Raw genomic sequence first — 19,271 nt, 5'->3', positions numbered from 1 at the left:
TATGGGGGTGCTTTAGTGCATATGGGATGGGCAGCTTGCACATCTGGAAAGGCACCATCATTCAGAGGCGTAACTAGAATCTTCAGGGCCGGTGCAAGAAACCATGAAGGGCCCCCACTAGGGACGTTGCTGGCTCTACAAAAGATCTCGGGCTAGAGCCCATAGCAGCGAAGTAAAGAAAGTCATACGCTTGGGCGGGCATACACATGTATATAATATACGTGTGTGTATGTATGTGTGTGTGTATGTATATGTGTGTGTATGTATATATATATATATATATATATACACACACACACACACACACAGCATCTCACATTTTTGTAAATATTTTACTATATCTCTTCATGTGACAACACTGAATAAATTACACTTTGCTACAATGTAAAGTAGTGAGTGTACAGCTTGTATAACAGTGTAAATTTGCTGTCCCCTCAAAATAACTCAACACACAGCCATTAATGTCTAAACCGCTGGCAACAAAAGTGAGTACACCCCTAAGTGAAAATGTCCAAATTGGGCCCAATTAGCCATTTTCCCTCCCCGGTGTCATGTGACTCGTTAGTGTTACAAGGACTCATGTGTGAATGGGGAGAGGTGTGTTAAATTTGGTCTTATCGCTCTCATTCTCTTACTGTTTACTGGAAGTTCAACATGGCACCTCATGGCAAAGAACTCTGAAAAGAAAAAAATTGTTGCTCTGCATAAAGATGGCCAAGGCTGTAAGGAGATTGCCAAGACCTTGAAACTGAGCTGCAGCACGGTGGCCAAGACCATACAGCAGTTTAACAGGATGGGTTCCACTCAGAACAGGCCTCGCCATGGTTGATCAAAGAAGTTGAGTGCACATGCTCAGCGTCATATCCAGAGGTTGTCTTTGTTAAATAGACGTATGAGTGCTGCCGGCATTGCTTCAGAAGTTGAAGGGGTGGGGGTTCAGCCTTTCGGTGCTCAGACCATATGTAACACACTGCATCAAATTGGTCTGCATGGCTCTTGTCCCAGAAGGAAGCCTCTTCTAAAGATGATGCACAAGAAAGCCCGCAGTTTGTGGAAGACAAGCAGACTAAGGACATGAATTATTGGAACCATGTTCTGTGGTCTGATGAGACCAAGATAAACTTGTTTGGTTCAGATGGTGTCAAGCGTGTGTGGTGGCAACCAGGCGAGGAGTACAAAGACAAATGTGTCTTTCCTACATTCAAGCATGGTGGTGGGAGTGTCATTGTCTGGGGCTGCATGAGTGCTGCCGGCCCTGGGGAGCTAGAGTTCATTGAGGGAACCATGAATGCCAACATGTACTGTGACCTACTGAAGCAGAGCATGATCCCCTCCCCTCAGAGACTGGGCCGCAGGGCAGTATTCCAAATGATAACGACCCCAAACACACCTCCAAGATGACCACTGCCTTGCTAAAGAAGCTGAGGGTAAAGGTGATAGACTGGCCAAGCATGTCTCGAGACCTAAACTCTATTGAGCATCTGTGGGACATCCTCAAATGGAAGGTGGAGGAGCGCAAGGTCTCTAACATCCACCAGCTCAATGATGTCATCATTGAGAAGTGGAAGATGACTCAAGTGGCAACCTGTGAAGCTCTAGTGAACTTCATGCCCAAGAGGGTTAAGGCAGTGCTGAAAAATAATGGTGGCCACACAAAATATTGACACTTTGGGCCAAATTTGGACATTTTCACTCAGGGGTGTACTCACTTTTGTTGCCAGTGGTTTAGACATTAATGGCTGTGTGTTGAGTTATTTTGAGGGGACAGCAATTTTACACTGTTATACAAGCTGTACACTCACTACTTTACATTGTGGCAAAGTGTCATTTCATTTCTTCAGTGTTGTCACATGAAAAGATAGAATAAAATATTTACAAAAATGTGAGGGGTGTACTCATTTTTATGTGTGTGTGTGTATGTATATATACATACATATATATTATAATTAATATTGTTACATAGTACGGATCCCCCCCCCCCTTACATCAGGGTCCCCAGAGAGCCTCCCCTAACATCAGGATTCTCAGAGAGCCCCCCCCCCTCTTATACACACACACACACACACACACACACCTGGGGGGATGTGGGAGGCAGCGATCAGCAGCTCTATGGTGTCCACGGGCGGCGAGCTCTCCCTGGGGCTTGTAGTTCTCTTCTCCGACTGTATCCACTGGAGAGGGGGAGGGGCCTCTGACCCGGGCATGTATCGGCAAGAGTGTACAAGCAGAGCGATTCACTCTGAAGAGTGAAGCCGATACATGCCTGGGACAGAGGCCCCTCCCCTCTCCACTGTATACATACGGGGAGATCCCGTGGCTTGGGGGCACCATAGAGCTGCCAATCGCCGCCTCCCACCTCCCCCCTGCATGTTAAACGGACAGCCAGGGGTGCAGGTGTAGATGCCGGGTCTTGGGGCCCCCCCACAGCGGCAGAACGACAGGGCCCAGTCGCAAGTGGGACTGCAGTGACCCCTATAGTTCTGCCACTGCCATCATTGCTAAAAGATATCCTGGTTTTTGAGCAGCATATGCTCCCATCTAGATGACCTCTTTTTTTAAGGAAGGCCTTGCATATTGCAGCAGGACAATGCTAAACTGCATACTGCATCTAAGAAAACAGCATGGCTTTTTAGTAGAAGAGTCCGGGTGCTTAACTGGCCTGCCTGAACTCCAGACACCAATTGACAATATTTTGTGCATCTTGAAACGAAAAAAATATGACAGACGATCCAGGACTGTTAGCATCATATATCAGGCAAGTATGGGACAATATTGCTCTCCCAAAACACCAGCAACTGGTCTCAGTTCCCAGACATTTACAGAGTGCTGTTAAAAAAAAAAAAAAAAGGGATGCTACACCGTGGTAATCGTGGCCTTGTACCAACTTTTTTGAGTCGTGTCGCTGCCATCAATTAAAAAAAAACCTTCGTTTTTTTTTTCTTAAAATGGTACATGTCTGAGTTTAAACATTTGATATGTTTTCTATTGTGAATAAATTATGGGTTTGAGATTTGCAAATCATTGCATTCTATTTTTATGTAGATTTTTCACAGCGTCTCACCTCTTTTGGAATTGAGGTTGTATAATCACACTTTTTGTATAATAAATAAGATTGTGACAAGTAAATACATTCCAAACATGTCTAACCTTAAAATTGCATGTGCCTGTGAAATGACAAACTTTGGTACCCAAAAGAGGCAACTCTTTAACCACTTCTGGACCGTCCGCCGTCATTTTACGTCGCTACTTTGAAGAGGAATACCGTTGTTATGACTGCAGGGCGGAAGCGACGTCAAAACGTCACTTCCGCCCAATGCTCTTAAAGGGAATTATTATTTTTTTGAAATGATGTAAAATTATATTTTTTTTTTCATTTTAGTGTAAATGAGATCTGAGGTCTTTTTGACCTCAGATCTCATATTTAAGAGGTCCTGCCATGTTTTTTTCCTATTACAAGAGATGTTTACATTCCTTGTCTTAGGAATAAAAGTGACCCAATTTTTTATATTTTATTTTTTTTAAGAACAGTATAAAAGTTAAATACGTGAGCAGCGCCCGCATATGAAAACGGTGTTCAAACCACACGTGTGAGGTATCGTCGCGATCGTTAGAGTGAGAGCAATAATTCTAGCCCTAGACCTCCTCTGTAAATCAAAACATGCAACCTGTAGAATTTTTTAAACGTCCCCTATGGAAATTTTTAAGGGTAAAATGTCGCCACTCCACAAGCGGGCGCAACTTTTGAAGCGTGACATGTTGGGTATCAATTTACTCGGCGTAACATTATCTTTCACAATATAAAAAAAATTGCCTAACTTTACTGTTGTCTTAGTTTTTACTCAAAAAAGTGATTTTTTTTTTTTTTTCCCAAAAAAGTGCGCTTGTAAGACCGCTGCGCAAATACGGTGTGACAAAAAGTATTGCAACGACCGCCATTTTATTCTCTAAGGTGTTAGGGGGAAAAAAAAAAAATATATATATATATATATATATATATATATATATATATATATATATATATATATATATATATATATATATATATATATATATATATATATATATATATATATATATATATGTGTGTGTGTTTGGTTGGGGGTTATAAGTCATTTTCTAGCAAAAAAAAGACTGTTTTCAACTTGTAAACACCAAATCTCAGAAAGAGGCTCGGTCCTTAAGTGGTTAAAAGCCTTTACAGTTATTAGTTTAGAGTTTAATGTAATGATGACCCTAGAATTACTGTGAAATTCATGGCAAAATTTAACATGTAGTGCGTGGTTTTAGTACATAGGCGCATCCGTCACATGCATTTTATGATCTTTTGTGCATGAACGTGTTGTTGAAGGTGACTAAACTTTTTTTTTTTTGTTTTTTGTTTTTTTAATTGCTTTATTTTTTCTACTTTTTTACTCAGCTATTGATGTCTCATAGTGGGCCATACTGTAATGACAAGTTCTCTTTTTACTGAGGCATTTAGGGTGTATTAGACACCACTAAAGCACTGATCACGTATATAGCAGTGTAAAATCACTGAGAAATTGAAACCTGGCTAGTGTCCTAAATTGATGGACCTTTTATCCTTTACAGAGAAATCACTCTTAGCCTAACTAGTTTTTCTCAGGATACAACCTGGTATCATATCATAGGGTCATATTCCCACCTTAAGAAATAGAACTCTAGGCAGAAAAAAAATGCAGCACCGCCTATAGGCAGCGCTAACTGGTGGCCAACCCCCCCTTCTGTGTTGGGCATCTGTTTTTTCTGCTTGGTTTCTGCCAGGTAAGACATGGTCACATTGCATCTCCTACTGTTACTGTAAAAGACCAAGGTTAAATTTGAATTGTATCCATTAGGATGTAAACTTTTCAAATTTGGTGCAAAAGCTCAACCACTCATAGCTCAGTCTCAGGTGGATGACCAGGTGTTACATTACACCACAAGTCACAGTCTTCCGCCTAAGGCCTTATTGGATACTTTGCCCTTTCACTATGAGAAGTCGTTACAGGATGGTCTACACCTGCATTGCTGTGTTCCCCTTCTAGGCACGCTTAACTTATTTTCCTCATCTTACTCTGTGTGAGCCCCACAGGGGAATACACTCACCCATTGCTATGGCGGAAACCAGGAGATAGGGAGCCTTGGCAAAATCGCATTTGGACATTTTTTCTGCCAAGTGTGATCGCACAACAATCAACCTCAGGGTGACAATGCGCCCCTTACACTGCAGCAGGACCCAATTTTAACAGCGGTGTCTGCATCCGTTTCAGGTACGCAACAAGTGGAGTACCTGACAAAGGCAGAATTCTCTGCTTCTATGTTGCAATTCTTTTGACAAGCAATGGCTTTAATGCAGCCGTATTTTTGCCAGGACTCTTCTGCTCTCATGTTTTATTGTTTTACCTGTGTCAGATCCCAATATGCCTGCCCTAGATAAGGCAGACCCAAAAGGGAACGAAGAGCTTCAAGCAACATGCTCGCTAACGTGGAAAATCTCACTGCTGTCCTCAGCAAAAGCCTTGGCATTGTGCTCTGTCTTGCCATGCTCTTTTGGGTACAAAAAGACCTGCAAAATCCTTAAATACATTACAATACATGAACAAAGAATGTGCAATCTATGATGATAGGATTACTCCAGAAAGGATTTTAACTCCTCCCAAAATCTTTGCTGAACTCTGTAGTGGAAAAAGAGTTCACTAAAAGATGTATTCCTGTAGCTGATCCTGCAATCTCAGGCTCAATTGAAAAGTTCAGCTTTGGAACATGTTACATCTTCCACCCATTTTCAGCATCTGCAGCATGATTCATTTTCCCTGACCCCCCCCCCCCCCCCCCCCAATCCCTGTGAAAGCAGGCGGGGGTTCTTCTCTCTGCAACCGCTTTCACAATTTCAAAATGGCACGGCAATGCGGGGCTCCGCCCACATGGTTGCGTCATTCATTTATGCAAGAAGAAGCCAGGTCATCTCCCTTTCCAGCCGTCTCTGTGGTCCACATTACAGGAATGGAAACCAGACTCAGCCACCACTGCCTGGATCAGGAGTATTGGGCTCTTCACCCAGACATATTCAACCTGATATGTCAAACGGGGGATCTCGGATGTAGACGTCCTCAAGAATCCACAACAAACTACCTCAGTTTGTGGCCAAGACAAAGGATCCTCTAGTGCTGACCTACAGGCTGATCTATGCTTTCTCTGCAGTGCAAATTCTACCACATTCTCAGCAAGATAAAATACAATAGGCATGAATGGATTCTGGACAGCCGCACTCAAATAATAGCCTTGTTTATTGAAAAATACACATCAAAATTCAAAGAATCACAGCAGACAAAAATGAGCTGACATTTCGCACTGGTGTCAGTGCTTACTCATAGATAAAGTACAAGAAGGTGATTCTAATTGCACAACAGGCCAGACCTGCTGTCATAGGGTCCTTTATTGCATTCCGTTTCTCTGTTTCTGGCTTTAATGGCATGGCTGTGGAAGCCTAAGTCTTAGTAGACAGAGGAGTTTCTAAGTCTGTTATTTCTTCATTGCTAAAAGCAAGAAAAGCCACTTCCAGAAAGATCTATCATTACCATTCTTGCCTTCCTACGATCAGGTATTGACTAGAACTTGGCCTTAAGCACTCTGAAAGGACAGATCTCAGCCTTGTCTATTCTTTTTTCAAAAGCCACTGGCTTCCCTTTTCCGTGTCAAAACCTTAATTCAATGAGTATCTCGCATCATGCACCTGTGTTCTTTTGGGATCTCAACATGGTTCTCTCTGCCCACACTTTGAAATCATCTGAGATATCCCCCTAGATGAGCTCTTCTGCAAAGTGGCCGCCTTGGTTGTCATCACGTCTCCGATTTGCCTTTGAGTTGGCAGCCTCTTCTTGTAAGGAGCTGTTCCTCATCCTTTTCAATGAAAAGACCATCCTTTTCTTCCCATGGTGATTTCATGCTTCCGCCTCAAAGAAGACCTAGTCTTACCATCCTTATGCCTTGCTCCAAACCAGCAAAAGGAAATCCCTCTTCATTGCCAGGATGTACTTAGATCCTTTAGAATTTTCCTCAAAGCTACAGCTTTCTTCAGGAGAACTAATTTCCTATTTGTCCTCTTCTCAGAACCTCCTGCTTCAAGGTCTAACATTGCTTGATGTATAAGAACAGAGCTTACACTCTAAAGGACAAATATTCTCCTCTGCTCTCACATGCGCATTCCACCAGATTGGTGGAAGTTTCCTGGGCTTTCCGGCACCAGACCTCTGTAGCCAAGCTCTGTAAGGCCGTCACTCGGTCCTTTGTTCATTACTTTTCAAGGTTTTACCAGATAGGCATTCAGTCCTCAGATGCAGCTTTTGGCTGCAAGGTTCTTGCAGCCGAGCTCTGAAGTTGAATATATTGACCCTTTTTGTAGGGCCTAGTTGTTGCCCACTCCTCTTTTACATTATTTGGGCCAGTGTCCTGTAATGTATGATTAGGATAAGAGGAATTTTGACCTGCATGTAAATTCCATATCTTGGAGTACAGTACAGGACATTTCTTGGTTACCCTACATTGTTTGCTACAAAACTAAGAACTCAGAATGGGGTAGGCTAATACAGGAATCATCCAGTGGGTGTGTTCTTGAAAGCTTACAAGTGTTGAATCACCTGAAGGTACAAGCCTATAACACAGGGTCTATAAATGCTTTGCCTGTGTCTTGTACTGTACTTCAAGATATGGAATTTACAGGTAGGTGAAAATCCATGTTTTCAATAGAAAACATAGATTTACAGTATATACAAACAAATCTCTCACTTTTCTATTAAAAGATGTATTTTTTATTTTTTTTTAGAATCCTACCTAGGTGGATGCAGCATCGGTCTGATGCTGCATCTGTCCCCGACACCTCTAACACTGAGAACTGAGCGATTGAACACCGCTGATCACTCAGTTCTCACAGCTCCCTGAGCAGAGAGCTGCTGACTGTCACTGAAGCAATGGGCTGTGGAGGGGGCGGGAGCGGCCGGCTCAGGCTCGCTGAGAGGATAAACTGGGTGCTAGTCCAGGCATGTGAGCAGATCCCGACTCCATTGTTGCGATCTTGCCCGAGCCTGGACCGGCTCTGTGACGTCAGCCAACGGCGGGCTTCAGCTCGCTGTCTGCTGAAAGCGCGTCACAGGAGTGCAGAACGAACTGCACTCATGTGATCCACAGGAGAAGTACAGCCAAACAAGTGTTGGCTGTACTTCTCCTTTTAAATGTAAAAGATGGGACTGTATCAAGTTATTAGTATAGGTATAAGTACCAAATGTATCTAGCCTAAAAATTGCATGCATTTGCAAAGTTGTGAAAAACTACCATACCCCAAAATTTAATTGGGGCCAAATAATGTCTCTAAGATTATTCCTTTACCTTTTGACATGAGTGGGGTTTCATAATGTGTCTTGTAAGTATGTCCATCTTAACTGCTTGTTTCAAGATCCCTATGTAATAGTACAGATGCAGTGACAGGTACTCAATATAAAGGCATCAAGGGTCTATTAGACCCCTGATGTCTCCTCTCTCTCTAAACCAGTCCAGGCACAGAGCGCCCAGTTTGCTGCTTCTGACAGGTTTTAGACAGCTCTAAACCCAGAAGGGCTCATTTAATCTAGAAGAGATCTGTGAATTGCTATTAACTGATCTCCTCCTACTCACCTAAATCCCCTGCAGTGGTCCTGGGGACACACAGGAGGCTGCCTTTGCGGACGACTTTCTGAAATGCTAGATGCTGTTCTGTCTGATAGTTTGGCCTCAATAATATATGGGTCACCTAGAACAGGTTTGCAGATTAAGAAAGTTGTCACAATCAAGACCCCTCTGCATGCTGGCTCCAGCTCCGTGCTTTAGAAAGTTCCGAAACAAATTATCCATGTGACAGCCACGCAGTTAGCATTTATAGGAGGAGATCCGCAATGGCAGCCTCTCTTTCTTTAATATGTTTTTTTTTTTTTCCAGTTGCCGCTTTAAGACCTCCTCCCAGCTCTTGATGGTGAAACTGAGCTTTTGGGGAGGGGGGGGGGGGGTGTGTAGGTACCTGGTTTTGACAGGTACCCGCAGCCACTTCCATTCCAGTCACCTTAGGCAATCGGAAGTGGAAGTTCTCCTTTCCCCTACCTCCCAAAGTCTTCTGGGACATGACAGGTCCTAAAAGACTTCAGGACCAATCACAGAGAGCAGCGCCGCTCACACATGCGCAGTGGGCACCCAGCTGTGAAGAAGCCGCAAGTTGTCAAAGCTGGGTGCCTATAGTAGAAATGCCGGCGCCGCCGAGGGAGGAGAGAGGAAGAAAACTGCTGGGGTGACTGCACCGCTGGACCGTGGGACAGGTAAGTTTGTGTTTATTAAGTCAGCAGCTACACTTTTTGTAGATGCTGACTTTTAATAAACACTCAAATGACTGGAAACGCTGTAATAAAATGTATCGTTGTGTGCCTAGGTTTCTGACAAGTGTACTTTAAGAAATGCATACTGTACCACAGTTAAACCTGTTACATAAATTATATATATATTATATATAATAGGGTGTGGGTAATGGCTTTTGTCGTTCTTTGTGAAAGCGCTGGGTCTTACATGAAACTTGTCAGAGCAAAACTTATTGCTGCTGGCCATTTTAATGAAGGAAGATTATAATTTTGCATCTGGGTGTTCCTGTTGCTGGTACAGTTGATAGTAATTTAACTCTGTGTTGTTTTGAATAGTCTATTTCATAACCAGTGTACATGTGTGTTGTTTTCCTGCTGTGTTTCTTCTAGTACAGCAGGCTCTATCGAAGTGCAAATCAATTGCATGCAACATTAGGTCCTGCTTAAATGAAAAGGTTTGGTTGGACATAAAGGCCCATCCAATCCTAAGGCTTCATTTACACCTCTGCATTTTAGATTTATTTTAAGTCCATTTTACATACTTTACCATACATCCTTATGGAGCTATAACATTATTACTTTGCAGATTACACCACCTCCGTCCCTCTCTGAACCTTTGAAAGAACTTTTTCGACAACAGGAAGTTGTACGGATGAAACTCCGCTTGCAGCACAGCATAGAAAGAGTAAGTGTTAACGTTAATTTGAGTGCAGATAGTAATTATAATAATTAATCATGAGTTTAACAACTTAAGCTCCGAAAGGTTTCGCCCCTTTCGTGACCAGGGCATTTTTGCAACACTCTACACAAATGAAATTTATATCATTTCTTTCACACAAATAGAGCTTTCTTTTAGTGGTATTTAATCTCCACTGGGGTTTTTACTTTTTATTATATAAATGCAGAAAGACCGAAAATAAAAATTTTTTTACTTTTTGCTATAAAACCTATTCAGTAAAAAGAAATTTCAGGCCAAAAATGTATTCTACTAAAAGAAATCCCAATAAGTGTATATTGATTGATTTGCTCGAAAGTTATAGTGTTTACAAATTCTAGTATATATAGTGGAAGTTTTATTTATTTTTTTATACTAGTAATGGTGGTGATCAGCGACTTAGTGCGACCGTGATAGTGTGGAGGACAATCTGACACTGGGTGGGAACTGACTAACTGACATCACCATTGATGTTAATATAGTGCTAATACTATACTCTGTCACTGTACTAATGACACTGACTGGGAAGGGTTTAACATCTAGGGGCAATCAAAGGGCTGTGAGCTGCTTTTACTAAGAGATGTGATTTGTTTTTTTTTTCTCCCTGCCTTGCAGAGAGAAAAAACAGCCACATCACTGCTCTGTGTAGAGAGCCCTGTGTTAGTAAACACAGGGCTCTGTACTTTGATTTGCTGAGGCAATCAGCAGGTCCTGGCCATAAACCATTAGCCAGGACCTGATGACCGACTTATTGTACCGATTTACAGCACAGATGGGGTGGCGCGCGAACCCCCTACCCAGAAATGCCGGTTCACGTGCATGTACGTGATCCAGCGCAGAGCGGCCACCCCGCCGCCATATATCTACATGGGGTGATCTGCAAATGGGGTGATCTGCAAATGGGTAAATACATATACAGAAGTATTTTATATTAGTTTGTCAAAAATGTAGAAAATAAAACGGCATGCTTTCAATAATTAGTAATTGGACAATTTATGATCTTTTAAGAAAGCTAGAACAAAAGCCAAATATTAATTGTAATCACCCAGCTTTTTGTTTTTATTTGAGAGATAAAATTTGATGTGTTATTACAGCACACGCGGTGCACTTGTTAATGCATTGCAGTGCCAATGATATTGAATGGCATTCCAACACACTAAACAACATACCCATGTAGCAGAACATCATGCATGATGCATTCTTAAAAAAAAGGGTCAAGTTTCCTGTGCACAAGTGTGCGGTGGCAGCCCATTTAAAAAAGAATGTGCCTTAACACATTGCATGCAAAATGTGCCTTAAAGTGATATAAAATACTTATAAAATACTTTATACTTGCCTGCACTGTGCCGTGGAGTGGTACCCCCCCGATCCTCCTCTTCTCGGGTCCCCCGCGCCAGTACTCCTGGCCCCTCCCTCCTGCTAGTGCCCCCACAGCAAGCAGCTTGCTATGGGGGCACCCAAGCAGGCCCGCTTCCGAGCCGCTGCTCTGCATGTCCAGTCACACACAGAGCCATGGCTTGGCCCCTTCCCCCACCCCCCCTCTCTCTCCTCTGGCTCACTGGCTGTGACTTCTCTTGGCTTCATAAACAAACGCCTAAATGCTTTTTTTACTCTGTAGGACTAGTGTGACTATTGTTTTTTTCTCTCTCTAAACTTTTTCTAACTTTTTTTCTTTTTTAGGAAAAGCTGATTGTGTCCAATGAACAAGAAGTTCTGCGTGTCCACTACAGAGCAGCCAGGACATTGGCTAATCAGTCGCTGCCATTTAGTGCCTGCACAGTATTATTAGACGCTGAAGTGTACAATGTTCCACAGGAGTCACAGGTATGTTACTTTGTTACAGTTTGTTATTAGTTGGATAACGGTGGTTAACCTTACAAAACCATGATAGCCTGATGTACCAGTTTACAAAAACGAGCTGCCTTTTAAATTATGTAGCAGTTATTGTCGATACACCACCATTGGTGACATTATTCAAAGCACCAGTGCCACTACTACTAAATTTTATACAAAATATTGATGACATAAAAAAAAATTTTAACAACAAATTATTTTGCCTACTTAAGTCACATGGTTAAATCATGTTGGTGTTGCATTTTAAGATGAACTCCAATAACACCCAACACCCCCCATCTGACCACAGCATGAGTTAAATACTTTTTACTTCTTTAGTCTATGAGGTAAGAAATATGGTGAAATACTTGGTGTATTCCTTACCCCCGCAGGCGCCTCCAAAGCTGCTCTGTGCTGCTTGTTCAGTAATGATCTTTGTGACTTTGATCACGATAAAATGCCTTACCAACGGTCCTGCATTGTAAGTGGGGGCATCAAGGGCCTGCCTGCAGGGAAGTAGGAAGAAATGAAGAAAAACAGACTCTCTTCTCAGAGCAGAGGGGGAGAACTGAGTGATTAGCGGTGTTTGATAGCTCAGTTCTCAACCTGAGTCGGCGGGGGACAGATACAGCATCTAAATGGGTAAGTATAATTTTTTTTTTTTTTTTTTCACATCCCAAACTTCTCTGTTGAAAATTTAGTGTTGCTGGTTTCTAAACCCTTTCGAAAAGGGTATGTCAACCGCAACCAGTCAGGTTCCAAATGTACATGTTTTACAGTGCAGGTAAGAAAATGAAGTGAAGGCTAAAATTAGTTACTTTGGATAATGCCTCTGTTTTTGTTTAACAAAATGGTAACCTCATTCAAGTTTAGACATAGAAACACCATACAGTGTTAATTTTTGCCTAGTGATATGTACATGAGGCTTACAAGTGGTCATCTGGGTTATCAATAAATGAGTGGAAGGATCCATAGAATGGTTGCACTAAACTAGGGGTGTCCAACTTTTTTAACCTTCCTGGACCACACTGCAAAAAGAGGAATTGTCTTGGGTCACACATAAAATACACTAACAATTAAAATAGCTGATGAGCAGAAAGAGTCGAGTAGATAATAAATTAACAATCACTGATGTCGATAATGTACCTATCTGAGTAATAAAAAACTAATTTTTTTTTAAATATTTTTTATTAGAAAAGTAAAAGAACGCAACATAAAACTAGTGCGTTTTTGTGCAGTCCAGTGCATTTTTTTCCCTTCTTTTTTTCTTGACCTTAAATAAGGACGTGTGTTCCAGTGCGTTTTTGGTGCTTTTTAGAGCGTTCCTGTACAGTCAAGTGCAGGAGAAATGCAGCATGTTCTACTTTTTTTTTTTTTTTTTTTTTACTGGAACGCACAGGAACTGCAAGCATTGGTGTGAACTATGCCATTAAAAACCATATAACCTACTTTTCATGTGTTTATGATGCAGAAAAAAAAGCACTGGACTGCATGTGGTGTGAACTGACCCTAAAGTTTTTTTTTTTTTAAGATGTTTAATAAAAAAAAGGTGTAAATTGACAGAATTAAAACACAAGTTGAGGTGAGTGAGAAACTCAACCTGTGTGGCGTCATCTTTTTTCGTCCATGCTTTACATGGTCATTTGAAATGATTGTCATGAATACCGATGTTGTGTTGGGCCCACAAATTACTTTCCATCAATCTGTTTCTTTTTTCCAAAATAGTTAACGACAGGACAATTTGGTGTACGTGATGTGGATGAAAAAAGAAAAGTAAAGGTAACTCAGAAGAAAATAAGCCTAAATGTACTGATGCTGTAAATAAGCTGTCGCATTTCCATACTGGGCAATACCCTTGTAACATTACTTGCTGAACTAAAGTATTTTTTTAATGAATGCCACCGTTTTTTGTTTTTTGTTTTTGATTCTTTGGTAAAGCACTCAAGGGCTGGTGTACAAAGATTACATGGTTTAAATACGTGGTTCCGTGTTCAATATCCCTGTAAAGCTGAATTCTGGGGTTTTTCTAAAAATATCTTTGCAGTGGGGCCCCTCTTGCATTGCAAGGGATAAATGCTTGTTAAGTTTTAAAGTAATAAGCTGGAATACTTACTTTCTCTCTCCCTCTCCTCATCGCTCTGGTTTGTGGGCAGGCTCTCACCAACCTTCCGTGCAATGCAGGACATCAGAGTGCAACTGTCAACCTGAGCGCCGAAGAAAAGAGGCTTCAGGGAATCGGTTGCACAGTGTGTGGAAGCTGACTGGAGTGAGGAGCTTACAGCTTATTCCTTGGTTGCCAGACTTGGCGAGCATTTTACCCTTGTTGTAAAGCCCAACTGCAGCAGTAATTTTTTTGATGCTTGGGGTGATGCTTTAAAGAAAATGGTGTATAAAAATATAACATGACAGGCTGCTGATTTGTTTTGTCCTTCACACTAACAAATCAGTCTTGACCCGCTGTGTCCTTCTGATTCTTTGAGGGGAGAGCCCTAGCAAGACCTTTCTGAAACCTCTTGTGTACAGGAATTCTGGATGTTTTTAGTAATGGCCAATGAGATGCTTTTCATTCTATTATGTCAGTAAGCTAGTAGCTGATTCCAACCTTCAGCCTAAATTGTGGGTAGGGTTCCATGTAGTTGGCAGCATAAAATAAAAACAAGGTTTACCTTTGTACAGTTCTTTGTTATTATTTGGAAGATGGCCATAGTGTGGAAACTAAAACGGCTGACATACTAAAGAACACTGCCACCCAGAGGCCAAACCATTTTAGCGTAGATTTACCATTGTAGTAATATAAATTGGTGTTTTCTTCGGTTAGCAATATCAAACACAATCACTTTCTATGTATTTTCAATGTGATATAAAACTGTGCCTGAAATTTATGTTGCAATCACAAAATGTTGCTGGATACCAGCATAAAATATGCCTTTTTGCAGACAACGTTTTGTTCCTTACAAATATAATTTTCAGGCATAGTGTGGAGTAATTACTGCAATGTTCTGCTAAGAAAAATATCTACCCCCCATTATAAATCCGGCCAACACAATTTGTGTGCATACACAATTACAATGTCACTTTGCTGTTTAGCTGCAAACTATAAAGAAAATTAGTCATGACGGGGCTTATGCAAGAAGGTGAACGAATCATAAAGGGAAGTGTATATGTTCAGGATTAAATAAAATTATACAACATTAGTTTCCTAGGCAAGTATGAATTGCATATGAATATGCATATGAATAATTCATATTTACCAGTTCCAGCCAGAAGATGGGGCTCATTTTGATATTTGCCAAACTACTTTAAATGCTTCTCTGAAAAATTGTGAACAGAGCTGAGCATCTCAAATTAAAATATTAATTAAAGGCAAAAAAAAAACCCTAACATGTCATACTTACCTGCTCTGTGCAGCAGTTTTGCACAGAGCAGCCCCTGGTCCTCCTCTTCTGAGGTCCCCCCGGCAGTTTTACTGGTCCCTCCCTCCTGTCGAGTGCCCCCAGAGCAAGCGGCTTGCAATGGGGCACCCACGAAGGGGCGCTCCAGAGCTGCTGCTCAGTGTGTCCATTCAGACACTGAGCTGCGGCTCGGCTCCGCCCCTTCTCTCCTCATTGACTGGCTGTGATTGACAGCAGCGGGAGCCAATGGCTCCTGCTACTGTCTCAGCCAATGAGGAGAGGGAGACCCTAGAGAGCCGATGGTCTCGTGGACATTGTTGGATCGGGAGGGAGCTCAGGTAAGGATTGAGGGAGGTTAGGGGGGACTGCTGCACACAGAATTTTTTTTAACCTTTATGCATATGCATGAAGGTAAAAGGTCTTTAGAACCACCTTGTAACATACAGCTAAATGGATCGAAGGTGTGATTCACCCCCCTTCCTTTCCTTTTATATGAGCCATATTAGCCACATTTAAATCGGCAGTCACAAAAGAGCTCTCTCTTCAGAAAGCCCGAAACACTCTGGATATGTGTCATGGGTGCACACTGTTTTAAAGGAAGTGAGATGTAGGGTTTCATTGCTGTTATGCTTTGGCTTCAATACTTTCACACTCTATGACCTGGAACAAATATAAAAATAGATTCTGACTTTTTTTTTTTTTTTTTTTTGTTTTCTTTTAATTTCAGAGTGAAGATGGCAAGGCATCCGTGAGAGACAGATTCAATGCACGGCAGTTTATGTCTTGGCTGCATGATGTTGACGACAAATTTGATAAACTGAAGGTATGCTCTAGCATGTGTGGTTTTTTTTTTTCAGTATTTCTTTCATCAGTTCTAAATACTAGTTCAAACTACACAGGTTTACCTTTCATGCACAGTTTTTCTTAACATGAACGTCCACTTTTTAGACCATGTTTCATGGAACACCCATATTCAGGGTGTAATGGGAAACCTAGTAGCATACAGCAGTGGTTCTCAACCTCAGTCCTCAAGTACCCCCAACAGACCATGTTTTGGGAATTTCTCTTAGATAAAATAGCTGTCCAAAATACCAGGCCATTGACTGATTTAAAGCACCTGTGCAAGATGAAGGAAAACCTGCAAACATGGCCTGTTGGGGGTACTTGAGGACTGAGGTTGAGAACTACTGGCATTACAGCATTCTTCTTTCAGAAGTTTTTCATCCAGAGGGACTGTGCAGAGAGTGCTGGCAATCCCTCCTGCCTCTCTATGCTCTGTAAATTAAGCCATACTTCCTCCAGCAAAACATTGCAAGAGCCCATGCATTGCTCTGCAGGCATTGCAAAAAATTGGTAAATGCACATTGATTGATTAGTGTTAGTGTAGTGTAAAAAGATTTCATTACAAAAGGTGGACTACATTTTATATACAGTATATTCTATATTCACTCACCACACACAATGTATCATATGGCAGAATATTTTCTTTCCAACTATAGAAAACATACAAAATTGTACATATATAAGACATAAAAGTATTTACAAAAACACTTCATATTTGTCAGTACCAAGTTCCAAATAGAGCATCAGTTATGCAGTCTCCATTGCATCTTTTCAAATATTGTGCAGTTCCATTACATATGCATCAAAAATGTTTCATAATTTGTGTGTTGTAATTCAATATATTAATAGGAATATGCACTACATGAAATTTGCAAGCTTCCTCATATGTCAGCTTTAAAATGATTGTAATTGATCACCTTGTAAAACAACCCATTTAGTTAAACCACTTGCTTACTGGGTACCTAAACCCCCCCCCTCCTGCCCAGACCAATTTTCAGCTTTTAGAGCTGTCACTCTTTTAACGACAATTGCACGGTCATACAACACTGTACCCAAATGAAATTTTTATAATTTTTCCCCACAAAAAGAGCTTTCTTTTGGTAGTATTTGATCACCTCTGGGTTTTTTATATTTTTTGTTAAAATTAAAGACTGAATTTTTTTTTAAAAAATACAAAACCGTTTTATATTTTGTTAATACATTTTGCAAACAGGTAATTTTTCTCCTTCATTGATGTACTCTGATGAGGCTGCATTGATGGGCTGCACTGATGGGCACTGATAGGCTGCACTGATGGGTGGCACTGAAGGGCACTAATAGGTGGCAGTGATAGGCTCTGATCGGCACCATTGGTGGGCATTGATAGGTGGCACTGATTGTGGACACTGTTATGCACTGGTGGGCACTGATTTGTGGCACTGGCAGGCGGTACTGGTTGGCACAGATGAGGCGGCTTCGCCTCTTTCTTTTCGGGACCGATGTCCCTTGCACGGAAGCCGGTGATAGGCTTTTTTTCAAAAAACATAGTTACATAGTAGGTGAGGTTGAAAAAAGACACAAGCCCATCAAGTCCAACCTATGTGTGTGATTATGTGTCAGTATTACATTATATATCCCTGTATGTTGCGGTCATTCAGGTGCTTATCTAATAGTTTCTCGAAGCTATCAATGCTCCCCGCTGAGACCACCGCCTGTGGAAGGGTATTCCACATCCTTGCCGCTCTTACAGTAAAGAACCCTCTACGTAGTTTAAGGTTAAACCTCTTTTCTTCTAATTTTAATGAGTGGCCACGAGTCTTGTTAAACGCTCTTCTGCGAAAAAGTTTTATCCCTATTGTGGGGTCACCAGTACGGTATTTGTAAATTGAAATCATATCCCCTCTCAAGCGTCTCTCCTCCAGAGAGATTAAGTTCAGTGCTCGCAACCTTTCCTCATAACTAAGATCCTCCAGACCCTTTATTAGCTTTGTTGCCCTTCTTTGTACTCGCTCCATTTCCAGTACATCCTTCCTGAGGACTGGTGCCCAGAACTGGACAGCATACTCCAGGTGCGGCCGGACCAGAGCCTTGTAGAGTGGGAGAATTATCGTTTTATCTCTGGAGTTGATCCACCTTTTAATGCATGCCAGTATTCTGTTTGCTTTGTTAGCAGCAGCTTGGCATTGCATGCCATTGCTGAGCCTATCATCTGCTAGGTCCCCCAGGTCCTTTTCCATCCTAGATTCCCCCAGAGGTTCTCCCCCCATTGTATAGATTGCATTCATATTTTTGCCACCCAAATGCATTCTTTTACATTTTTCTACATTGAACCTCATTTGCCATGTAGTCGCCCACCCAATTAATTTTTTCAGGTCTTTTTGCAAGGTTTCCACATCCTGCGGAGAAGTTCTTGCCCTGCGTAGCTTAGTATCTTCTGCAAATACAGAGATTGAACTGTTTATCCAATCCTCCAGATCGTTAATGAACAAATTAAATAGGATTGGTCCCAGCACAGAACCCTGGGGAACCCCACTACCCACCCCTGACCATTCTGAGTACTGCCCATTTATCACCACCCTCTGAACTCGCCCTTGTAGCCAGTTTTCAATCCATGTACTCACCCTATGGTCCATGCCAACAAGCCTTATTTTGTACAGTAAATGTTTATGGGGAACTGTGTCAAATGCTTTTGCAAAATCCAGATACACCACGTCTACAGGCCTTCCTTTATCTAGATGGCAACTCACCTCTTCATAGAAGGTTAATAGATTGGTTTGGCAAGAACGACTCTTCATGAATCCATGCTGATTACTGCTAATGATACCGTTCTTATTACTAAAATCTTGTATATAGTCCCTTATCATCCCCTCCAAGAGTTTACATACTATTGATGTTAGGCTAACTGGTCTGTAATTCCCAGGGATGTATTTTGGGCCCTTTTTAAATATTGGTGCTACATTGGCTTTTCTCCAATCAGCTGGTACCATTCCAGTCAGTAGACTATCTGTAAAAATTAGGAACCACGGTCTGGCAATCACTTGACTGAGTTCCCTAAGTCTCCTCGGATGCAAGCCATCTGGTCCCGGTGATTTATTAATGTTAAGTTTCTCAAGTCTAATTTTAATTCTGTCCTCT

General features: G+C 41.6%; 1 protein-coding gene across 4 annotated transcripts in view; it reads left to right on the top strand.

The window, feature by feature from the left end:
* The window catches only part of ANKRD12 (ankyrin repeat domain 12), a 222,323-nt gene that overhangs the window by 187,422 nt on the left and 15,630 nt on the right, over window positions 1-19,271 (top strand). For all 4 annotated transcript variants that reach the window (XM_073631354.1, XM_073631356.1, XM_073631353.1 and 1 more), the window contains 4 exons: window positions 9,961-10,059; window positions 11,770-11,913; window positions 13,648-13,701; window positions 16,042-16,137. In XM_073631354.1, coding sequence (XP_073487455.1) covers window positions 9,961-10,059; window positions 11,770-11,913; window positions 13,648-13,701; window positions 16,042-16,137 — 393 coding nt within the window. The remainder of the gene's footprint in view (window positions 1-9,960; window positions 10,060-11,769; window positions 11,914-13,647; window positions 13,702-16,041; window positions 16,138-19,271) is intronic.

This window comes from Aquarana catesbeiana, linkage group LG05, assembly GCF_042186555.1.
Source record: "Aquarana catesbeiana isolate 2022-GZ linkage group LG05, ASM4218655v1, whole genome shotgun sequence".
Lineage (NCBI taxonomy): Eukaryota > Metazoa > Chordata > Amphibia > Anura > Ranidae > Aquarana > Aquarana catesbeiana.
Note: the sequence above shows the minus strand (reverse complement) of the source record. Positions and strands in the feature narration are given on the sequence as shown.